At 45.4% G+C, this 25,750-nt stretch overlaps 1 protein-coding gene across 3 annotated transcripts in view; it reads right to left on the reverse strand.

Moving 5' to 3' along the window:
• Nucleotides 1-25,750, reverse strand: part of LOC118372176 (signal transducer and activator of transcription 5B-like) — a 125,326-nt gene that overhangs the window by 10,471 nt on the left and 89,105 nt on the right. For all 3 annotated transcript variants that reach the window (XM_052490889.1, XM_052490891.1, XM_052490890.1), the window contains 17 exons: nt 25,497-25,634; nt 25,056-25,212; nt 23,848-23,937; nt 22,842-23,016; nt 22,329-22,459; nt 17,833-17,984; nt 10,800-10,955; nt 8,597-8,776; nt 8,145-8,232; nt 7,442-7,564; nt 6,482-6,574; nt 6,161-6,367; nt 4,842-4,936; nt 1,847-1,989; nt 1,551-1,706; nt 1,295-1,346; nt 712-816 (listed from right to left, as the gene is read on the reverse strand). In XM_052490889.1, the coding sequence (XP_052346849.1) occupies nt 712-816; nt 1,295-1,346; nt 1,551-1,706; nt 1,847-1,989; nt 4,842-4,936; nt 6,161-6,367; nt 6,482-6,574; nt 7,442-7,564; nt 8,145-8,232; nt 8,597-8,776; nt 10,800-10,955; nt 17,833-17,984; nt 22,329-22,459; nt 22,842-23,016; nt 23,848-23,937; nt 25,056-25,212; nt 25,497-25,624 (2,231 nt within the window). In that variant the 5' untranslated portion in view covers nt 25,625-25,634. The remainder of the gene's footprint in view (nt 1-711; nt 817-1,294; nt 1,347-1,550; nt 1,707-1,846; nt 1,990-4,841; nt 4,937-6,160; nt 6,368-6,481; nt 6,575-7,441; nt 7,565-8,144; nt 8,233-8,596; nt 8,777-10,799; nt 10,956-17,832; nt 17,985-22,328; nt 22,460-22,841; nt 23,017-23,847; nt 23,938-25,055; nt 25,213-25,496; nt 25,635-25,750) is intronic.

The raw sequence follows: 25,750 nt of genomic DNA on the forward strand, positions 1-25,750 counted from the left end.
AGACACACACCTCACAACACAGGGACCAGTTAGTGACACAGGCCATCAGACACACACCACCCAACACAGGGACCAGTTAGTAACACAGGCCATCAGACACACACCTCACAACACAGGAACCAGTTAGTAACACAGGGTATCAGACACACACCTCACAACACAGGGACCAGTTAGTAACACAGGCCATCAGACACACACCTCACAACACAGGAACCAGTTAGTAACACAGGGTATCAGACACACACCTCACAACACAGGGGCCAGTTAGTAACACAGGCCATCAGACACACACCTCACATCATAGGAACCAGTTAGTTACACAGGGTATCAGACACACACCTCACAACACAGGGACCAGTTTGTAACACAGGCCATTAGACACACACCTCACAACACAGGGACCAGTTAGTAACACAGGCCATCAGACACACACCTCACAACACAGGGACCAGTTAGTAACACAGGCCATCAGACACGCACCCCTCACAATGCAGGAACCAGGTAGTAACACAGGCCATCAGACACACACCACACAACACAGGGACCAGTTAGTAACACAGGGTATCAGACACACACCTCACAACACAGGAACCAGTTCGTAACACAGGACACACACACCTCACAACACAGGGACCAGTTAGTAGCACAGGCCATCAGACACACACACCTCACATTCCCACATGCACGCACACATATGTAATCTCTACTCACATAGGCTGGTATATGCCGTAATTTGGAGGGTGACTGACAACAGGGGAGGCTCCGTGATCCATGTACGTGGGGTTTGCTGCTGGGTCAGGATTGGTCGTGGTGAACCTGCAGGTTCAGACAAACAGACAGACAGAAAGACACACGAGCACGAGTCAGAGAACGTCAATCCGATTGCAAGCTTTGTCGGTTACCACGGCAACCTTCATCACCATCCCTTCACCACCACCACCCCCTCCTCCTGCACCTCCTGCTCCTCCTCTGCTTCATTAATTACCAGTCCCTTTGAGCAGCAGGATCAGGTTAGGCAGGGTGCTGGGCAGCAGCCCCTGGAGCCCTCCCATTGAGAGGCCCACAGCCTCATGGTAACAATAGGGACCCTGCAAACTCATTACCCAGACTGACATTACTAAGTGCAGTGATGAGAGGGACAGAGGCGCCCTCAGGCCCGCGGATGCTGGGCTCTAATTGGTTCCTCCATCTGGAGTGAAGACCTAATGGTTGATCTGCATTCAGGCCACATTGTTAGGTGATTAAATCGGCCCTATCGCCACAGAGAGCGAGAAGGAGAGAGAGAGAGACTTACTCTGGTACCACTTGTTTGATCTGCGGTTTCACGTATCCATCCACTGCTTTGGCTGTAAGAGAGAAAGGCAAGGGAAGGAGAGACAGGGAGAATCGCTATATTCAGACTGCAGATACGGTCCACATGCACAGGTTCCTCAGTGTGGCTGTTAAGCCTCTATCTGACCAAATTGCAACAGATATAGAGAATAGACACTACAGTATAATTATATGTCACCATGTATTTGTATAGGGATGAATAGAGGTGAGGTACATACACAGGGGCGGCGTGTAGTATTTGGAGAAGACCTCATCCTTGGGTCTGTCTGGGTAGAGGAACAGGAGGTGGTTGAGGTCACTGATGCGGTCAGCCAGAGAGCGGATGGAGAAGTCTTTGGTTGTGTAGGGCATGAGGTTCCACACCATCCTCTCCCCTGGAAACATAGACACACTTGTTATAGTTTCACTTGGCTATTTTTACAGACCTTCTCCATCAAAGATTAATGTGTTGACTAATTGAATAACTGACAAAATAATTAATTGATTGATCGCTTGATTGGTTGGTTGTCAGTACCTGGTTTGTTGGGATTCTCAGCCACCCAGGCGATAGTGATCCCTCCGATCTCAGAGTCGCTGAAGCGGAGCAGGAAGGTCCCATTGGGTTTGGACATCAACATGTCCTGGGCCTGCTGCTTGTTCACAAATCCCAGGATCGCCCTGTACATAGAGAATGGAGGAAGGAAGAGAGAGAGAGAGAGAGAGAGAGAGAGAGAGAGAGAGAGAGAGAGAGAGAGAGAGAGAGAGAGAGAGAAAGAGAGAGAGAGAGAGAGAGAGAGAGAGAGAGAGAGAGAGAGAGAGAGAGAGAGAGAGAGAGAGAGAGAGAGAGAGAGAGAGAGAGAGAGAGAGGAGAGAGAGAGAGGAGAGAGAAGGGGAGAGACAGCAAGAGGGAGATATGGAGAGAGGGAAAATGTATAGAGAATATGGAGGAGGGCATAAGGAGGACATGAGGAGGACATAAAGAGGACAAGAGGAGCACATAAGGAGGACAAGAGGACATGAGGAGGACATGAGGATGACAGGAGGAGAACACAAGGAGGAAATGAGGAGTAGAGAAGGAGGACAGGAGGAGAACATGAGGAGAACATGAGGAGGACAGGAGGAGAACATAAGGAGGACATGAGGAGGACAGAAGGAGGACAGGAGGAGGACAGGAGGAGAACATGAGGAGGACAGAAGGAGGACAGGAGGGGGACATGAGGAGGACAGAAGGAGGACAGGAGGGGGACATGAGGAGGACAGAAGGAGGACAGGAGGGGGACATAAGGAGAACATGAGGAGAACATAAGGAGGACATGAGGAGGACAGGAGGAGAACATAAGGAGAACATGAGGAGGACAGGAGGGGGACATAAGGAGGACATGAGGAGGACAGGAGGAGAACATAAGGAGAACATGAGGAGGACAGAAGGAGGACAGGAAGAGGACAGGAGGGGGACATGAGGAGAACATGAGGAGAACATAAGGAGGACATGAGGAGGACAGGAGGAGAACATAAGGAGAACATGAGGAGGACAGAAGGAGGACAGGAGGGGGACATAAGGAGGACATGAGGAGGACAGGAGGAGAACATGAGGAGAACATAAGGAGGACATGAGGAGGACAGAAGGAGGACAGGAGGGGGACATAAGGAGGACATGAGGAGGACAGGAGGAGAACATGAGGAGAACATAAGGAGGACATGAGGAGGACAGAAGGAGGACAGGAGGGGGACATAAGGAGGACATGAGGAGGACAGGAGGAGGACAGGAGGAGAACATAAGGAGGACATGAGGAGAACATAAGGAGGACATGAGGAGGACAGGAGGAGAACATAAGGAGGACATGAGGAGGAGAGAAGGAGGACAGGAGGAGAACATGAGGAGAACATGAGAAGGACAGGAGGAGAAAATAAGGAGGACATGAGGAGGACAGAAGGAGGACAGGAGAAAAACATGAGGAGGACAGGAGGAGAACATAGGGAGGACATGAGGAGGACAGAAGGAGGACAGGAGGAGAACATGAGGAGGACATGAGGAGAACATAAGGAGTACATGAGGAGGACAGGAGGAGAACATGAGGAGGACATGAGGAGGACAGGAGGAGAACATAAGGAGTACATGAGGAGGACAGGAGGAGAACATGAGGAGGACATGAGGACATGAGGAGGACATGAGGAGGACAGAAGAAGGACAGGAGGAGAACATAAGGAGGACATGAGGAGGACAGGAGGAGGACAGCAGGAGAACATAAGGAGGACATGAGGAGGACCGAAGGAGGACAGGAGGGGAACATAAGGAGGACATGAGGAGGACCGAAGGAGGACAGGAGGAGAACATAAGGAGGACATGAGGAGGACAGGAGGAGAACATGAGGAGGACATAAGGAGGACATGAGGAGGACAGAAGGAGGACAGGAGGAGAACATAAGGAGGACATGAGGAGGACCGAAGGAGGACAGGAGGAGAACATAAGGAGGACATGAGGAGGACAGGAGGAGAACATAAGGAGAACATGAGGAGGACAGAAGGAGGACAGGAGGAGAACATAAGGAGAACATGAGGAGGACAGAAGGAGGACAGGAGGAGGACAGGAGGGGGACATAAGGAGAACATGAGGAGAACATAAGGAGGACATGAGGAGGACAGGAGGAGAACATAAGGAGAACATGAGGAGGACAGAAGGAGGACAGGAGGGGGACATAAGGAGAACATGAGGAGAACATAAGGAGGACATGAGGAGGACAGGAGGAGAACATAAGGAGAACATGAGGAGGACAGGAGGGGGACATAAGGCGGACATGAGGAGGACAGGAGGAGAACATAAGGAGAACATGAGGAGGACAGAAGGAGGACAGGAAGAGAACATAAGGAGAACATGAGGAGGACAGGAGGAGAACATAAGGAGAACATGAGGAGGACAGGAGGAGAACATAAGGAGGACATGAGGAGGACAGGAGGAGGACAGGAGGGGGACATAAGGAGAACATGAGGAGGACAGGAAGAGAACATAAGGAGAACATGAGGAGGACAGAAGGAGGACAGGAGGGGGACATAAGGACAGAGATAGACAAAGATACATTGTTACATACATTGTCATGCCTCCCCCTGCCCCTACAATAATTGTATCCTTTTGACCCATTACATGTAGGGATAAATATCTCTGTGGTTGCTATGGTAAAGCCGTGTCCATTGTGGGGAGGGCCTTTTGGTAGAGGCTCGCTGAGATTAAAAAAGCAATCAAAATGTGAGGCTGTAACAGCAGGGGGCTTAAGAGGAAAAAACACCAAGTGCATTCTATCAAGAAGACTCACTAAAGAAAGCACATTACAGCTGCCATTCAAACGACAACAAAAAGAGGCCTTTAGTTTAGTTGAGTCATTTTCTCTGTCCATTTCCCTGTCTACTTGGGCAGTGTGTGCACGCTGCAGGCATCTCATGTTACACTAACACACAATCCAAGTCAAACCTCATTTCCACAGGTTATTCTGGAGTAGAAATTCTAGGAATTTAGACATTCAAAAAAGTATTCTTACCCATCATTCCAGTGTGGTTTGAGATGTTTTTTTGTGAGTTCCATGACCCCATCAAACCACTGCCAGAACGTGAAATTCCTGCCAGGCAAACTCTCCTGTAGGTTAGAGGGATTGGGACATTGGGTTTGATACAGTCGATAAACCATTTGTTCTTTACCTCCCCTCACACATACAGAGTAGAGTAGAGTAGAGTAGAGGAGTAGCAATTACAATAGACAGTCAGTCAGTGAGAGATATTTCCCAGAGTTCAGCTGACCCCCTTACATCCATCCATCCAGTTCAGATCAGTATGACTGTTGCAGCAATGCAGAGTCCACAGGGTTATTGTGTTTGTGGGGAGAGAGAGTTTATAAGTATGCGTGTGTGTGCGTGTGCATACACGTGTGTATCAGTGAGTGAGTTGCATGTTCATGTTCCTGTTTCTAGGCCCTCTCTCTCTCTCTCTAATGAGGCTGATGCTCTATGGTGAATGAGGTCTGAATGTGAGTGTGCTCTCTGTCATCAGTGGCTGGTTAGAGGGAGCCAATGAGGACTGGGCCTGAATTAGTCCTTCCTGTCTGGACAAACAGGCCCATTAACCAGACCTGAGGACCTCACAGCCAGCCAACTAGAGCTCATCAGATTAAATGGCACCCTATTCCCTACCTAGTGCACTACCTTTGACCAGGGCCCAGTGAACTATGTAGGGAATATGGTACCATTAAGGACACACCTTAGAGAGAAACACATTAGAGACTCGCTCAGCCCAAGGAGAGCAGATTAGAATGTATTTTTTATTTAACCAGGCAAGTCAGTTTAGAACAAATTGACGGCCTTGGAACAGTGGGTTAACTGCCTTGTTCAGGGGCAGAACGACACATTTCTACCTTGTCAGCTCGGGGATTCCATCTAGCAACCTTTCTGTTACTGGCCCAACGCTCTAACCACTAGACTACCTGCCGCCCCCAATGCAGATATAGTGGAATCATTACTCTGAACACGGAAAAGAACACCATCGAGGTAAACGGGGTCTGCAGTGGCACATACTCACATCTAAATGAAATATACACCAGCCAGGCATGGTAAAAACAATAGGTTCCCTCTGAGTATCAAAGAGATGATATCACCCCTCCGCAACAACTTGTTCCTAATGCAGAGGTCAGGTCTTATAGTCCACTGGTCAGTAGTCATGGCCTGTGTCCCACATGGCACCCTACTCACTACAAAGTGCACTACTTTTGATCAGTGCCCATGGGGTTCTTGTCAAAAGATGGGCCCTGGTCAAAAGGAGTGCACCACATAGGAAACATGGTGCCATTTGAGGCCCACCCTGGTCTTACCCTGTTGAACTGGGACCAGGTCATGGTCATGCCGCGGTAGTCGTCAGGGTTGATGCTGGAGCTACTGAATGCTTTCTGGGCCAGGAAGACCAGGTTCTCCTCTGAGAGGCCACGGTTACTCTGCACCTCCGCCTTGTACTTCATGTTGAGGGCCTCACACAGCTGGGGCCACAGCACCTTATCAGGCACTATGAAGGGCACCCGACCCTGGGGAGGAGGAGTGGAGAGATGGTTAAGGCCCCTAAACCAGGGCAACGTAAAGTGTTAAAGACATCATCACACACGCACATACACACAACATGATGATCACACTGAACTTACGGGTTCGGCAAAAGCGTTGTCCCACAGCACTGTTGCCGTGGCGTTATTGTCTTGGCTACCGTGGACGATCACCACCACAGGAAGTGATAACGTCTGAGAGAGAGAGAGAGAGAGAGAGAGAGAGAGAGAGAGAGAGAGAGAGAGAGAGAGAGAGAGAGAGAGAGAAGGAAGGAAGGAAGGAAGGAAGGAAGGAAGGAAGGAAGGAAGGAAGGAAGGAAGGAAGGAAGGAAGGAAGGAAGGAAGGAAGGAAGGAAGGAAGGAAGGAAGGAAGGAAGGAAGGAAGAAAGGAAAGGAAAGGAAAGGTTCAGGGGTCATTACAAACACAATGATGTATATGTGTATCAAATACAGTATATATAAGGCAACTCATGTAAAACATGTTTTTTAACCTACTGTTTAGCACTTTCTGTTCCAACCAAAAAATCCATATAATTCAGAGAAATACATGAACAAATGTGTTAAGGGAGTAGGGGAGCATATATGTTCCCTGTACCATTGACAATGTGAAGGTCATTTTTCTTGTGTGACATAGCTTTAACAATGTTTACTACTTCTAATACGGTCACTGAAGGAGCAGGGTAAGGAACATGGTGTATTGACGGAGCCACCCTCTGCGCGTCGACGACAACTGGATGCGTCTGGTCTTCAGGGGGAAAGGAAAGAGAGCCTGTGACGTGACTTTCTCTTTTGGACGTTAACAAGGCGACACTCCGTCTTAGCTCCTCCTCCACATTTACCGGATTGGTTGAACAGTGGAGAAGAGAAACTCCCCCGACAGTTTTTTCTACTCGTCAGGACCAGAAAGAAAGAAAGGCTGCTGAGGCGCTATAGGTTAGACTAGAGTCAACAGCTCACCTTGGGCTAGTCCACCACTCTGCTCATCCCTTCCTGTGTGTGCTCTATTGATAAGAGTTGGCAAAACAGCACAAACAGATCTGGGACCAGGTTATCAGTTCTTACCTTAACCTGAAAGACCAGCTCATTACCCCCGACGCTGAACTGAGACTCAAACAGAATGGTAAACTTCTCCTCTGTCACAGACTCCGCCCCTCGCCGGTCCGAGCGCTTGATCCTCTTCAAAGACTACATGAGAGACGATGCGGGGTCGGAGAGGAGGATCATGAGAGGACAGCAGCACAGCACACAAACATCTTCTAGACTATTCACTTTGAGGAGCTGTTCTCTGATCAAACACACACACATGATTCCCTTTCATTTCAGCAGATTTGAAGGGATACTTCGGTATTTTGGCAATGAGGCCCTTTGTCTACTTCCGCAGAGTCAGAGGAACTCATGGGTACCATCTTTATGTCCCTGTGTCCAGTATGTAGGAATTTAGGGGTAGTTTCGCAAGACATTGCATATTCACTAGCATTCTGTCTTTAACTTCCTTCCTTCTGGAAATAGAGACATAAAAATGGTATCCACAAGTTCATTGCCAAAATCCCGAAGTATCCATTTAAGCCCGAGTTTACATGTAAATGATTAATGGAGGACCCTAGTGAACTCAAAACAGCATATGGGCTGAGTAACATGCGATCTGTATGAGTATGAACACAGAATGAGAATGCAGAATCCAGTTTAGCTGGGGTTTGTCTCTGAAGAGAATCTTCTCTAGGTGTGGTATTACAGTCTTAGACTCCCTGGTCCCGTCCATCCTCACCATGTTCCTGAAGTTGGCGCTGAGTGTTCCTGTGGCCTGGTGGTACTCCATCACACAGTTGTTGTTAAGGATCTCTCCACTGCTGTCACTGGGGGAGGGGGAAGGAAGATGGAGGAAGAAGAGGAGAGGTAGATGCTTCAGCAGATGTATTAATCATAGAGTCATGAAACCTCCACAGAACATGAAGGGGAATGACTCATTTCAATTTATGTGAGACAAGTTTTTTTCAGGATGCCAATACTGACAATCTTGCAAAATGCTACCCAAATTTAGGCTAACACGGCTATTCTTTTAGTATTAGGAAGGAAAATGTATACACTAACTACTTTAGTGTTCTATTAGGTGTGTAGAACGTGGGATGTGGATGTCTAAATGTGGAATCTCCACTTGCTCCATAGATTCCACTGTGGCAGTAGATATCAGTGATGAGGGGGCTCTATGCTGTGACTTACTTCCTGGTGTTCTCATTCTTGAGCAAGGCCTTCGCCTGCTGTTCACTGATGATGGTGGCCTTGACCTGCGGGGGGTTCATGTGCACATTGAGCTTTCCACCCACTAGGAGGCGCACTGTGGCGGCAAACTTGGTCTGGGTCTTCAGCACCTGGGGAGGCTGCTTCTCTATGATAAAGGTGCTAGAGAGAGAGAGAGAGAGAGAGAGAGAGAGAGAGAGAGAGAGAGAGAGAGAGAGAGAGAGAGAGAGAGAGAGAGAGAGAGAGAGAGAGACAGAGAGACAGAGAGACAGAGAGTGAGAAAAAACAGACATACAGACAGACAGACAGACAGACAGACAGACAGACAGACAGACTCGAGTCAGAGGAAAGTGTAGAGGGTTGCTTTAAAGGGGTAATGCAACATTTTAGCTTGAACTCATGTATACTGTTTGCATGTCTTTGCATGCAGTTTGAAGGAAGATTCTGGAGCGACTGCTAACTAGCGTTAGCCCAATGACAAAGTCTACAGGAACAACTAGCTTGCTAGTTAGCAATGACCCCGGAAACTTCAACTTCCTTTAAACTGCACACAGAGTCATACAGATGGTATCCATGAGTTCACCTGACTCTTGGTTAGTAGAAAAAGGGCTTGATTGAAAACATTTAGCACTATCTCTTTAACTGACAGATCACCACAGGGATCATCACACACTGCTGCCTATTACGTCTATTTGACCTGCTTTTGAAAGGTACACAGTACGCAAGCTGTCATCTCTCGATGCTCCCACACGTAAACACACACAGACAGACAAACGCTACACACAGGCAGCATGATGCTCATTCATTCAGGCAGCTAGGGCTTTTAAGTAGGGTACGCTGTTTGTGTTTAAGGCTTGGCTGACCGTACTCAATATTCTCATCTCTGTGAGCAGGCAGTGATGAGATACCCTCCCTCCCTCCCTAGCCTCCCTCCCAGGCGCCTGCTAGAGGTTTAGGGGGAACAGTAGAGAGGATGTGGGTGTGGTTTCACTGGAGGAAAGAGCGAATTAAGAGGAGAGGAAACACCAGTGCAGTAGTATGGACTTTAAAATAATTGTTTTTACGCTCTCAATGCCTCCCTGTCTGCGGCCTAACGGACATTGTTCTGACAATTACACAGCTTCTCAGTGCATTATGGGTCTCTGTGGGGACCACAGCTGGAATGGGGAGAGAGCAGAGGGTTCTGGGAGCACTCAGAAGACTTCCTGATCCAGTCAGTGAGGCTGGCGGACTGATACGGGCTGACAGACAGTGTCCCCAGGGCGACAACACTCTACCATGGAACTCAAGCTAACTTTCGGAGCCTGTTAGCCTTCCTCCCCATCTCACCATCATTGTAGACTCTTCATCTCTAGTCTCAAACACTTTTTTTTGTCTCTTTAGCTCTCGAATCGACCCTCTTTCTTTCACTTCACTTCTTTCACTATATCTTTGAAACTCTGTTCACTCCTCCTCTTCCTCATACTTTATCTTCATCTCCTTTTCTACACCGTTCACTCTCCCTCCTGTTTTCTTTTTCCTCTCGGATCGATAGCAGGCCTCCCACTCTCCTCCCCCCATCTCTCCCTCCTTGTAGCTTTGAGGGTAAATGCAGGCTGACTGGGTTGTGTTTGTGTGTTCATTGACAGGTTCAGCAAGGGTTGAGAGCAGAGCTGGGCTGGGCTACTGGAGGAACTATCAGCAGCTTGCTCCCCCTGCCTCGGAACAACCCAGCTTGGGCTCAGCACAGAGTCAAACACACACACACACGATTTGCTGCTCCACAGAGTCACATAACCAGGCTCCCGTGATGTGAGATGCTGAGTCATTTCTAATGTAATTCTGGTAATAAATGTAATCTCACACTCTTTTGGCCATATAAAGAGTCAGGGGTTATGTCAGTAGGATAGGGTTTGTATAAGGGTTCACACTGAGTGTAGTATATGGTAAGTAGCACAGTTCAGTTGTTCTCCATTTAGTCCCATCACACAGAGTAGATGGGTGGGGGGGGGGTAAACATGACTGTAGAGTAGCATACACACTGAAGATAAGTGTGTCTATAAGAAGCTCACATTTAAACACACCCACTTTCCAGCTCAAAGCCACTCGCACACAGTCCAACACACTACAACCTATTCTCACTATACCTTGCACTTTGATACTGAACAATAACAACAACTTTACACACACACACGCACACACACACCTGGTGACCAGTGCTGAGATGATGTCTGTGATGGTGCTGTTGAGGTCGTTGAGTAGTTCCTCGATGGGGCCGGGGATGGGAAGCTGTTGTCTCAGGTGTTCTGCTCTCCTGATCTGCTGCCTGTTCTGCCAGATCGTCTCTGCCAACTTCTCACACCTGAATAACACACACACACACACAGACACACAGACACACAGACACACAGACACACACGCACACACACACACACACACACACACACACACACACACACACACACACACACACACACACACACACACACACACACACACACACACACACACACACACACACACACACACATTATAATAAGGTTCTCAAAATGGGCAAATTAAGATCACACAACTCAAAGTTCAGACTCTTACAAGCTCAGACAACCAGACAGACTATAGTCTAGTTCAAAATATACAGTTTAAGACAAGGTAATAATTCCATTCTGGAGCACAAATAAACACATTCATTGGACCGTTGCTGATTCTATAGCATCGGAAACGTGACCAGAGTTCGGAAAATCAAGTAATGAAGTGGTGGTAGATCATGAGAAAATGTTTAAATGAATAGAATGACAGGAAAACAGTCATTCTATGTGTTTGCTGAGTAGTTTGCTGAAATTCACAACAATTGTGTTTATTTTCCGCTTTGATGGCAAACTTTCTGTACTGCTAACATTCACATGTTCATATTCATATGTTTCTTGTTTGTCTATTTTGTTTATGTCTTTGTCTACGTGTGTATATATGTTTACAACAAGCAAGGGGAAGATATCAGAATAGGGGCATTGGGGAATAATAACATATTGTACGGAATACATTTGTACTGTCGTGAAGACGTCTCTAGAGTAATGCAAGGTGTCTTTCATGATCGTGTGAAACGTCAATTGCTATGGAAATGCTGGCATGTGTTTTCAATGATGTTGCAGGTAATTATGATGCAGCTATGACGGTGATACGATATGGATTACAATTATCATCATGAATATTAAGGCTATACGCACTACATGTTACACACATAGATCCTCAACCGTGCAAATTGGCCGAGTTATTCTTTATTCGGATAGCAAACATTATAGCCTTGCTCTTATACAGACATCATACACACTCTCACTAAATCACATCCAATATCATACACATCAACCTACTCAGATTTACTACACATAATATCATGTCTCAATTTTCTAACATTTGTGGCATTGGCTCACAGGCAAGGGAACAAAACAAATATTGCAAGAACCTATTTCTTGAATTCTAAATATCAGACATTTCAAAGCTCTAATTTTGACCGTCATATTACCTCTGATGGCAGTAACTTTACAAGCACTAATTATGGTCAATTCTGACTGAGAAGAGTATCTAGTTATGGTAAGGGGTGAAATGAGTATAGCCAGTTATAATTGTAACGGTTTAGCAGATTATAAAAAAGATCCGTCTTTACGTGGCTAAAAGAAAAGGAATATAACATATACTGTTTACAGGAAACTCACTCTACATCCTTAGATGAAGTTGCGTGGAAAAAGGAACGGGTTGGTGAAATAATTTTCTGTCATGGACAAAGGAACTCAAAGGGTGTGATGATATTAATGAACAAAAATGTCGATCTGAATGTGCAAACTGTCAGGAATGATTCACAAGGAATGTGGATCCTTTTGAATATGAAAGTGGACGAAAAAGAGATTTGGCTCATGAATCTATATGGTCCAAATCAGGATGATCCATACTTCTTCAAAAAAATGTATACCAATTTATTGAACTTACAGGCAACAAATGATCAAATCATAATGGTAGGATACTAGAACACAATGCTAAGTACCTTAGTGGACCGTATAGGAAATCACTCTACAAACTATCAACACTATGCCCTTAAGGAAATCACACATATTATGGAGACATTAGAAATAGTGGCTATTTGGAGACTAAAAAACCCCGACCTAGTGAGATATACATGGAGGAGACTTAATCAAGCTATTCGTCTTGACTACTTTCTTGTCTCTTTCTCTCTTGCATCAAAGGTTAAACAAGTTTTAATAGGAGACAGAATGCGATCGATTCATCATCTAATTGGCCTTCAAATAACTCTTATAGAATTTCTACTTGGATGGGATTATTGGAAATGTAGTCGAAGTTTACTGGAGGGCAACTCATTTTTAACAAAATAATTTATAACTGAATTTTTCCAGTAAAATATAAGTTCAGCAAATCCCCTTATTGTTTGGGATACTTTTAAATGTACCTTCAGAGGTCATTCAATTCAATATTCATCAATAATAAAAAGCCGTTTCTGGCTAAAGAGACAAGACTAACAAAGGAAATCCATGAACTAATTGTACAGGTAGATAGCAATACAAACGATACTACAGAGATACAAAATAAGTTAGAGGAAAAAACAAAAAGAACTTGAGGAACTTATTCAAGAACTATCTAATGTATCTATTACAAAAATAAAGCAAACTGGATGGAATATGGAGAAAAATGCACAAAACTATTCCTGAATCTCCAATACAGGAACGTTAACAAAAATAATTTCCAGAAACTTGTTACTGAAGACGGAGTCATTTATGATTTTCCAAATTATATTTTAAAAGAGAATATTTTAGGCAGATGTTCTCTTTTCCGTCTCCTCCTCTCCTACTGAATGAAGATTACGTTAAGGAATTATTTCCAAATAATAAAAAAATGGAAAATTAACAAATGTACAGAAAAATCAGTTTGAAGGCCAATTTACAGAGGAAGAACTATTTGAGGCTATTAAAATCCTTTCAGTCTGGAAAAACCCCAGGGCTTGATGGCATACCGGTAGAGGTATATCAAGCCTTTTTTGATATAATAAAAGCTCCATTGTTAGATTGTTTTAACTACTCAGATAGAAATAGCCATCTGTCAGGTACTCAGCAGTAAGGTCTGATTTCTCTATCATTAAAACAAGACCCAGATGGCAAATATCAAGATCCAGTCTATCTAAAAAACTGGAGGCCCCTTACACTTCAATGTTGTGATGCAAAAATACTAGCGAAATGCATAGCACTCAGAATTTAAAGGGTTTTACCAGGTATTGTTCATCCTGATCAGGCAGGTTTTTTTACATGGGTGATACATTGGAAATAATATATGACAACTACTAGAAATAGGCCAGGCCAGGCCTGGTCTTTATAGCAGATTTTGAAAAGGCATTTGATAAAGTAAGACTGGATTTTATTTATAAATGTATTTATCAATTCTGGTGATTCTCTTATAAAATGGGTAAAAGTAATGTATAGCAACCCCAGGTGTAAAATAGTAATTAACAGCTACTTCTCAGAGAGTTTTGAATTTTCAAGAGGAGTTAAACAAGGGTGTCTGCTGTCACCATATCTATTCATTATGGTCATCAAAATGTTAGCTATTAAAATCAGATCCAATAACAACATTAGAGGATTAGAACAAAGGTGTCCATGTATGCCGATGACTCAAGTTTTATATTAAGTCCACAAGCTAGATCCCTGCAATGTGTCATTGAAGATCTAGATAACTTTTCTGTACACTCTGGATTAAAACATATTTATGATAAGTGTACAATATTACGTATTGGATCTTTAAAAATACAACATTTACATTACCCTGCAGTTTACCTATAACATGGGCTGATGGTGAAGTAGACATACTCGGTATTCACATCACAAAATATATAAATAAGCTCTCCACAATGAATTTCAATAGATAACGTGTAAAAATAGACAAGATCCTGCAACCATGGAGAGGTAAATACCTGTCTATCGATTGAAGAATTGCTCTGATTAACTTCTTATTCATATCTCAGTTTTCCCACTTACTTATGGCGCTGCCTACTCCTGATGATGAGTTTTTCAAATCATATGAGCAAACAATATTTAGCTTTATCTGGGATGCTAAACCAGACAAAATAAAGCATGTCTATCTATATAATGAATATGAATTGGGTGGGTTGAGATTAATAAATATAAAAGCACTAAACCACTCTCAAAAAGCTTCACTTATTCAAAAGTTTTACTTGAACACTAAATGGTTCTCAAGTAGATTACTAAGAAAAGCTCATCCATTGTTAAAAATGGCCGTGTTGCCTTTGTGCAGATTGCCTTTTCGATTCATTGAAAATTATACTTTTTTCAAAGTATCTCTCTTTTTCAAACAGGCATTGTAGAGCTGGCTACAATTTCAATTTCATCCCCCTGAAAAAATAAAAAAATATTACAACAAATATTATGGCTGAACTCAAATGTGCTGGTTGATAAAATACCTGTAGATGTTTGAAAATAGTATTTTCATCTTAAATGATATTGTAAATTGGAATGGTGGAGTTATGTCAACTCACAGATCATTGTACCTGTACATAGCCCATCTGTAAATAACCCATCCAACTACCTCATCCACATATTGTTATTTATTTTTTTGCTCCTTTGCACCCCAGTATCTCTACTTACGCATTCATCTTCTGCACATACACCACTCCAGTGTGTAACTGCTAAATTGTAATTACTTCGCCACTACAGCCTATTTATTGCCTTACCTCCCTAATCATACCTCATTTGCACACACTGTATATAGACTTTTCTATTGTGTTATTGACTGTATGATTGTTTATTCCATGTGTAACTCTGTGTTGTTGTTTGTGTCGCACTGCTTTGCTTTATCTTGGCCAGGTCGCAGTTGTAAATGAGAACTTGTTCTCAACTGGCCTACAAGGTTAAATAAAGGTGAAAAAAAAGAAAAAAAAATGTCCTTCATGGAGTAATCAGAATTGTACGGGAAGGTCTGCTTAATCCAAGAGTACAACCAATTGATTACAGCATTACCTCAAAATGGAGGAGGCAGGTGGTGTCATGCCCTGACCACAGAGAGCCTTTTATTCTCTATTTTGGTTAGGTCGGGGGGTGACTAGAGGAGGTGTTCCTATCTAGGTTGTTTTGTTTCTATGTTGGCCTGGTATGGTTCCCAATCAGAGGCAGCTGTGTATCGTTGTCTTTGATTGGGGATCCTATTTAGGCAGCCATTTTCCCACTCTGTTTTGTGGGATCTTGTTTTTGTGTTGTTGCTTGTGAGCACTTCATTTTCGTCATGTTTTGTTCATTCTTTATTGTTGTTTTTGTGCGTTTCATTGAATAAACATGTGGAATCCATATCGCACTGTGCTTTGGTCTTAGTATGCTTACGGCGATAGTGACAGGTGGCAGCGGGAGGAGGTAGGGAACTTGTCTGTCTGCCTAATATAAAGGATCAAAAGTGGTGGAGCAAATAGCATAAATAGTCAAGTATACCAGTTTCATTTGAGGACCAGAATGTTGACAACTATGCAATACAGATTGCAAAATAGTTGGGAAGAGATTTTTGATGTATCGATTCCATGGTACAGGGTGTATGAGTTGATATATAAAATGACGCAAGATTCAAGACTCTGTGCTTTTCAGCTACATTTATTATATAGAATTCTTGCCACCAACAACATGTTGAATATTTGGGGCATAAAATCATCGAAGCTCTGCAGATTTTGTTGTGAGGATACAGAATGGGGAGCAAGGGTAGCCTAGTGGTTAGAGCGTTGAACTAGTAACCGAAAGGTTGCAAGTTCAAATCCCTGAGCTGACAAGGTACAAATCTGTCGTGCTGCCCCTGAACAGGCAGTTAACCCACTGTTCCTAGGCCGTCATTGAAAATAAGAATTTGTTCTTAACTGACTTGCCTAGTAAAATAAAGGTAAAAAAAAAAAAATCAATAGACCATTTATTTTGGTATTGTCCTCAGGTTGCCTGTTTCTGGTCTCAGGTTCAGGAATGCCTGAAAATGCATAGCATTAATCTAAAATTGACCGGGTCAGTCAATTACTAATACTCTTAGTAAAACTATTTATCTTCAACTCGCAATCTGTGGATTCTATTCGATTAGATAGATTGAAATTGTACGTTAAACATCACAGGGTAGTTGAAATATATATGTTCCATAGAATTCCGAAGAGGGTGGCCAGAAGAGATAGGTGGGATGGGCTGAGGGAAGCTGAGGGTTGGGATGTGGAATCAGAGACAAATGGGAGTGGAGTTGCTGTGCAGGAGATAGAATGATGGTCAAAGATAAAAGTCAAAAATAAAGTCTAAATAAAACAGAATAAAAAACATGTTTGAATGACACTGAGGGGCAGTGTTTTTACAGCTAATGCCGGTTTGCCTGAGGCTGATGCCGTGCAGGTGTTTGTACACATGCATATACACACACTCTCATTCAAATACACACATACACGGGCACACACACATGTAATAGTGCCAGACATGCATTTAAACATATACAGTTGGCATTGCTTTTCTGATTTTAGTTGTCCGTGATGTCCTTTGTTTTTGTTTTTTCTTGCATTGATGTTTATTGTTTTCTTTTGTCTTTTGTCTTTTTTGTCTTTAGTTAATTGTCTTGGTTGTTGGTGCATTGGGGGGTTCTTGGGGGTGGGGAACTGTTTTTAATTTTTTTGTTATTCTTGGGGGACTGTGGGAAGGGTCTTGGATGGTTGATGTACAGCTATTGGGGAACTGTGGGGGGATCTTGGAGGGTTCAGGTTAATGTTTTTTGGCCTGGTGGGAGATCTGTCGACATGCCCTTGAGCAGGGCATTGACGCTGGATGCTTCTGTGTGTCGTTCTGAATGGGAATCTGTTGGATGACTGGTATGATGTAGTTGTTGAGCGGCTTCACTGCAAGTATATTGTATGTTTTGGATATTCCATTTAAAAAATATATATATATAAATAAATAAAAACATTCACTTCCAGTAATTTATGCTCACATTGCTAGTCCCATTGTTTAGAATTTTTCCCCATTGTTGCAAAAAGTTATGGGATATTAGAATCCCGTTGTCTTAACCTTTGTCATCTTCAACCTAGACGACAGTCATCTTCCCAACTACACCCCATATAAACCCAGCAGTATCCAATAGTCAGCTTGTTAACTGGGTGGCCCCTGCCCTTTGATGAATCCTTGACATATGTGATCTCTGTTAGGGGTAGAGGGTGATAGAGGGGGTCTCACCAGGACTGCAGGATGTCCAGCCCCCCCTCCGGAGGACCCCCGTTTCCGGCCAACTGTTGCCTTCTCTTCCAGTGGATCAGCTCGTCATCCAGGATGATGGTCTGCTGCTTCCTCAGCAGCTGCAGGCTCTTCTGGTGCTTCTCTGCCAGGTCCTAGGCACACACACACACACACACACACACACACACACACACACACACACACACACACACACACACACACACACACACACACACACACACACACACACACACACACACACACACACACACACACACACACACACACACACACACACACACACACACACACACACACACACCGATAAGAATGTGCCAATATACATCCCCAGCTTTTATACCCTGAAGGCATGAGATCCCCCCAGAGCCTACATTTCCTCTCCTGTCTTCATCACCTTAAATAATGACTTACAGTTTGTAATCATGTAGTGTCAAATCAAATCAAACTGTATTTGTCACAAGCGCGAAATACAACCTTACAGTGAAATGCTTACTTGCAAGCCCTTAACCAACAATGCTGTTTTAAGAATATACCAGTGATCTGTGAGCTGCTCTAACAGCTGGTGCTTAAAGTTAGTGAGGGAGATATGAGTCTCTAGCTTCAGTGATTTTTTTCAGTTCGTTTCAGTCATTGGCAGCAGAGAACTGGAAGGAAAGGTGGCCAAAGGAAGAATTGGCTTTGGGGGTGACCAGTGAAATATACCTGCTGGAGCACGTGCTACGGGTGGGTGCTGCTATGGTGACCAGTGAGCTAAGATAAGGCGGGGCTTTACCTAGCAGAGACTTGTAGATAACCTGGAGCCAGTGGGTTTGGCGATGAGTATGAAGCGAGGGCCAGCCAACGAGAAATACAGGTTGCAGTGGTGGGTAGTATATGGGGCTTTGGTGACAAAACAGATGGCACTGTGATAGACTGCATCCAATTTGTTGAGGTCGAGGATCGGTAGGATGGTCAGTTGTACGAGGGTATGTTTGGCAGCATGAGTGAAGAATGCTTTGTTGTGAAATAGAAAGCCAATTCGAGATTACATGTTTGGATTGGAGATGCTTAATATGAGTCTGCTTCTTAACACAGCGCGCATCCAACCCAGAAGCCAACCGCACCAAAGTGTCAGAGGAAACACCGTGCACCTGGCAACCTTGGTTAGCGCACACTGTGCCCGGCCCACCACAGGAGTCACTGGTGCACGATGAGACAAGGATATCCCCACCGGCCAAACCCTCCCTAATCCGGAAGACGCTAGGCCAATGGTGTGTCTCCCCACGGATCTCCCGGTTGCAGCCGGTTATGACAGAGCCTGGGCGCGAACCCAGAGTCTCTGGTGGCACAGCTGGCGCAGCAGTACAGCGCCCTTAACCACTGCGTCCCCAGAAGGCGCTTTTAAAGAATACCCAGGCATCCTCTACTGACGGGATAAGGTCAATATCCTTCCAGGATACCCGGGCCAGGTCTATTAGAAAGGCCTGCTCGCTGAAGTGTTTTAGGGAGCGTTTGACAGTGATGAGGGGTGGTCGTTTGACCGCAGACCCATTACGGATGCAAGCAATGAGGCAGTGATCACTGAGATCTTGGTTGAAAACAGCAGAGAGTAGCAGCAGCATAGAAGAGGGGTGAGGGGGCAATGCAAATAGTCTGGGTAGCCATTTGATTAGATGTTCAGTAGTCTTATGGCTTGGGGGTAGAAGCTGTTTAGAAGCCTCTTGGACCTAGATTTGGCGCTCCGGTACCGCTTGCCGTGCGGTAGCAGAGAGAACAGTCCATGACTAGGGTGGCTGGAGTATTTGACCATTTTTAGGGCCTTCCTCTGACACCGCCTGGTATAGAGGTCCTGGATGGCAGGAAGCTTGACCCTGGTGATGTACTGGACAGTACGCACTACCCTCTGTAGTGCCTTGCGGTCCGAGGGCGAGCACTTGCCATACCAGGCAATGATGCAACCCATGAGGATGCTCTCGGAGGTGCAGCTGTAAATCCTTTTGAGGATCTGAGGACCCATGCCAAATCTTTTTAGTCTCTTGAGGGGGAATAGGTTTTGTCGTGCCCTTTTCACGACTGTCTTGGTGTGCTTGGGCCATGTTGTTTGTTGGTGATGTGGACACCAAGGAACTTGAAGCTCTCAACCTGCTCTACTACAGCCCTGTCGATGAGAATGGGGACATGCTCGGCCCTCCTTTTCCTGTAGTCCACAATCATATCCTTTGTCTTGATCATGTTGAGGGAGAGGCTGTTGTCCTTGTACCACACGGTCAGGTCTCCTATCTTCTCCCTATAGGCTGATGGCCTATAGACTGAGGGGCCACCGTGTTGAGGATCAGCGTGGCGGATGTGTTGTTACCTACTCTTACCACCTGGGGGCGGCCCATGAGGAAGTCCAGGATCCAGTTGCAGAGGGAGGTGTTTAGTCCCAGGGTCCTAAGCTCAGTGATGAGCATTGAGGGCACTATGGTGTTGAACGCTGAGTTGTAGTCAATGAACAGCATTCTCACATAGGTGTTTCTTTTGTCGAGGTGTAAAAGGGCAGTGTGGAGTGCAATAGAGATTGCATCATCTGTGGATCTGTTGGGGCGGTATGCAAATTGTAGTGGTTCTAGGGTTTCTGGGATAATGGTGTTGATGTGAGCCATGACCAGCCTTTCAAAGCATTTCATGGCTACAGACGTGAGTGTTACTTTAGTGTTCTTGGGCACAAGGACTATGGTGGTCTGCTTGAAACATGTTGGTATTATAGACTCATACAGGGAGAGGTTGTAAATGTCAGTGAAGACACTTGCCAGTTGGTCAGCGCATGCTCAGAGTACACGTCCTGGTAATCTGTCTGGCCCTGCGGCCTTGTGAATGTTGACCTGTTTAAAGGTCTCACTCACATCAGCTGTGGAGAGCGTGATCACACAGTTGTCCGGAACAGCCGATGCTCTCATGCATGTTTCATTGTTACTTGCCTCGAAGCGAGCATAGAAGCTATTTAGCTCGTCTGGTAGGCTTGTGTCATTGGGCAGCTCTCGGCTGTACTTCCCTTTGTAGTCTGTAATAGTTTACAAGCCCTGCCACATAAGAAAGTCAGAGCTGGTGTAGTATGATTTGATCTTAGTCCTGTACTGATGCTTTGCCTGTTTGATGATTTGTCGGAGGGCATAGCGGGATTTCTTATAAAAACGGCAGCTACCCTTTAGCGCAGTGCGAATGTTGCCTGTAATCCATGGCTTCTGGTTGTGGTGTGTACGTACAGTCACTGTGGGGACGACGTCATCGATGCACTTATTGATAAAGCCAGTGACTGATGTGGTGTACTCCTCAATGCCATCGGAAGAATCCAAGAACATACTCCAGTCTGTGCTAGGAAAATAGTCCTGTAGTTTAGCATCTGCTTCATCTGACCACTTTTTTATAGGCCGAGTCACTGGTGCTTCCTGCTTTCATTTTTGCTTGTAAGCAGGAATCAGGAGGATAGAATTATGGTCAGATTTGCCAAACGGAGGGCGAGGGAGAGCTTTGTACACGTCTGGGCGAGGGAGAGCTGTGTGGAGGAAAGATGGTCTAGAGTGTTTTCCCTCTGGATTTAACATGCTGATCGAAATGAGGTAAACTGACTTAAGTTTCCCTGCATTAAAGTCCCCGGCCACTAGGAGCGACACCTCTGGGTGAGCGTTTTCCTGTTTGCTTATGGAGGTATACAGCTCATTGAGTGCGGTTTCAGTGCCAGTATCGGTATGTGGTGGTATGTAGACAGCTACGAAAAATACAGATGAAAACTCTCTAGGTAGATAGTGTGGTCAACAGCTAATCAAGAGATACCTCAGGCAAGCAAAACCTTGAGACTTCCTGAGATATCGTGCTTCAGCTGTTGTTTAAAAATATGCCCCCGCCCTGTGTCTTACCAGAGGCTGCTGTTTTATCCTGCCGATAGAGTGTATAACCTGCCAGCTGTATGTTATTAATGTTGTCATTCAGCCATAACTCAGTGAAACATAAGTTATTACAGTTTTTAATGTCCTGTTGGTAGGATATACAAGCTTTCAGTTCGTCCCATTTATTTTCCAGCAATTGAATGTTAGCTAACAGTACTGATGGCAAAGGCAGATAAGCCACTTGTCACCTGATCCTCACAAGATCCCCAATCTCTTTCCGCAAAATCGCAGGTACTTTCTCCAGTGAAAGACGGGGATGATGGCCTGTTCGGGTGTTTGGAGTATATCCTTCCCGTCCATCTCATTAAAGAAAAATTCTTCATCCAATTCGAGGTGAGTAATCGCTGTTCAGATGTCCAGAAGCTCTTTTCGGTCATAAGAGACGGTAGCAGCAACATTATGTACAAAATAAGTTATAAACAATGCTAAAAAAAAAAAAAAAATAGCACTGTTGGATAAGAACCAATAAAACGGCAGCCATCCCTCCCGGCGCCTTCATTCCAGTGTGTACATTTGTGTATGCGTGTTTCAGTACATGTGTGTGTGTATGCTGTATAAAAAGTAGTGTACCAGTCTGTATTTCTGTAGTGTGTTGGCCTCCCGGGTGAGCCAGGCCTCCACGGTGGCTCTCTTGCTCAGTAATGTGGGCTCCCTCAGCTGTCTGTCAGCAGGGGGCAGTGTGGTCAGGCTGGTCAACTGGGCTGCATGTAGGCAAAGAGAGGGAGAGGGAGAGGGAGAGGGAGAGGGAGAGGGAGAGGGAGAGGGAGAGGGAGAGGGAGAGGGAGATTGAAGAAGGACAGGACAGGAGAGAGGGGGAGGTCAGCAAATCTCACATAAACACACCTGTCTTTTACTTTACACACACACACACACACACACACACACACACACACACACACACACACACACACACACACACACACACACACACACACACACACACACACACACACACACACACACACACACACACACACACACACCTACAAACCCACACGTCATTCTGCCCTAAAAAGGTGAGGTCTGCTGGGGTTGACCCAGGGTGTTGTGACTAGGAGGGGGACCAGGGCAAGGCTGACTCACCCTGGATGCGGAGGCTCTCCTGGTACTGGATGATGAAGTACTCCTGGTTGTGCTGGAGCTTTCTCAGGTCGTTCTCTGTGTCCTGGGTCAGCAGGCGCAGCTCCTCAAATGCCTGGTTGATCTGCTGGTACTTCTGGGACATGCTGTCCATCATCCCTCCCACTGGGGAGCTCGACTGCCAATCAGAGAGAGGAGAGAGAGGTGAGAGGGCTGGGCCGGTAAACAACGCTGGCTTTGAGATGATTTGCAGGAACTAGCTAGTGTGGTGTTGAGCATTTCATCATCGTTATATGGAGCAGAAAGACACACAAACTGACAGAACCTGAAATCGCCCTGTGCCTCTTTAACACAACCTCAATGACCCCTGCTTGTGTTATTCCACAGTAATCCCTAACAACCATAACCAGCAGTGATCACCACTGACTGAACATGTGAGGCAGAGGGAAATGCATTTCCTTATCGTGGGCACACAGCCTATTGCTTGTTAAGGCTGGGGACGTGAGCACTGTGAAGACAGTCTGAGTAAACAGGTGGGAATGCAATCCTGTGATAGGAGAAGCCTGGCAGGACTGGAAATCAATTTAACACTGGGTTTATTGATATTCAGATGTTTTATGGACCACCGGCTTTATGGTTTTATAACCCTTGTTATAAAATATCACATTTCTTCACCTCCCCACCAGGCCTACAGCATTGCTGGTTAATGAGGAATTCAAAGTTTATCTTTCAGCGAGACATATGAGCTGTGTCTGTGCAGGTTTTCTGACTAGGTGTGTGTGTGAAATGCTATGTGTGTGTGTGTGTGTGTGTGTGTGTGTGTGTGTGTGTGTGTGTGTGTGTGTGTGTGTGTGTGTGTGTGTGTGTGTGTGTGTGTGTGTGTGTGTGTGTGTGTGTGTGCATTTTGTGCATACGAGCTGCAGGTATCTGTTATATGCATACCTGTGAAACAAGCTTCCCAGGTAGGTGGGAGTAGGAATGGAAGTTGGAGAGAGTGCTTCATACTCACATTAGAGGCCTCTCGGACTAGCCTCTGCTCCGTGTACAGGATGTGTTTAATGCATCTCACCAGCTCCAGAGGGCAGCGGTCATACGTGCTCTGAAAGACAAGGACCACATGTGCTGTCGTGTTAGGCCTGTTAGCCGTGTTAGCCGCTGACTGGCAGTACGGCCGCGCACACAACACTGACCAATTTAGCCCGCTCCCGCGCCGCGGCATGCTAACGCTCTAAAGCCCACTTCCTGAGCCTAGCTAAACCCAATTAGACTAATGAGATCCTTCTCTCAAGTGCAGACGACTTGGTCTCACATCCACTGGCTACATTTCTCTTACTTTCTTCTATTTTTCTCTCTCTCTCTAAACTCCGGTCCTCAAGTAAACCCAAAAGTACACATTTTGTTGTAGCCCCAGACAAAAACACCTTATTCAACTCATTGAAGGCGTGATGATTAATTGACAAGTTGAATCAGATGTGCTTGTCCGGGGCTACAAAAAAATCATGTGTGCTGTTGGGGATACCGGAGGGCCAGAGTTGGGAAACACTCTCTCACTCACGCACGCATACACACACCAAGGCACCATGCGGGGTTGAAAGTCCCGCATTGTCGGCCTACAGAATGTTGTGTTGACAAGATGCCTCCTACTCCCACCGTGGAAGGTGATAAGAGACAGCTTGTTCCTCTGAACCCTGTCCATAAGGGTGAAGACAAACACACTGAGATCGGTGAGTGAAGCACTCGATCATAAAAGGGAACACTGCCTGGTTACCGTAGACTAGAGTTGTCTACCTTTTGTTTTTATTCATATAGACACACTGACCAGAGCCGGCTGTTCTCACACACTGTTTTATTTCTAAGTACTTTGGGTTGGGGTTTATGGATATGGGACTGTTGCCAATGAGGCTGTGATAACTAACATTTAGCTGAGTTTGGTATCATTGAAATAATAATCACCACGATTCAGCTGGTATAGTTGGCTGTAAGATTATCATATCCTTGTGAGTTTATTGGGTTCATACTGGCTTTATTAACACTGTCCAGCTAGCTAGTTAGGTGTGGAGTTTTTTTTGTGAGGGCACTGGCTCTGTGCTCTGCACACGTACACAGGGGATGTGCGCATGGTATCTCTCACCTTCATACTGGTACTGCCCACCTGTCTCACCTTTCTCTCGTTAGCTTTGTGTGGAAATTTGTCTATACTGGTTCAATCTGTCTCACCTTGAGCTGGCTGGCGTAGTGTCCCAGTTTGATCTTGAGCAGGAAGCCGTCCTCTCCCACCTGATGCTCAGCCTTGTTCTGCAGCTCCTGGATCAGGCTGTCCAGCAGACGCTTGGCCTTAAACTCCTCCTGGGGGTTCTCCAGATCGATCACATCCCTGGCACAGAGACATATAGAATGTTTAGAGATATGCTGTATGTACATACACGCAGAACAGAGCAGACATTAATCGCCTATGCATTCCCCAACACACACCACCTTCACTCAAGCACATACACTGGGACAGTGACTTTACACACTTGCCACTGAACATTGCTCTCAGGTTACTACACCTCCATGGTCCCTGCTACTACTGTGACTGTGATTGAACCAAATGTGAAGGTTACCGGGTGAGGCATGTCTTTCTGTCAGGTAGAGTGGTGTGCTTTGTGCTGCACTCACCAGAGTTGGCCCTCGAGCCACTGGGACAGGTAATGGCGCACCTCGATGGGGAAGTGCTGTCCATAGAGAGACTGCATCTGGTGCAGCGCATCCCCCTGGAGCTGCTGGGCCTGGATCCACACTGCCATCTTACACACCCTGGGTGGAGGCAAGAGAGAGAGAGAGAGAGAGAGAGAGAGAGAGAGAGAGAGAGAGAGAGAGAGAGAGAGAGAGAGAGAGAGAGAGAGAGAGAGAGAGAGAGAGAGAGAGAGAGA

This window comes from Oncorhynchus keta, chromosome 32 (genome assembly GCF_023373465.1).
Source record: "Oncorhynchus keta strain PuntledgeMale-10-30-2019 chromosome 32, Oket_V2, whole genome shotgun sequence".
Classification (NCBI taxonomy): Eukaryota; Metazoa; Chordata; class Actinopteri; order Salmoniformes; family Salmonidae; genus Oncorhynchus; species Oncorhynchus keta.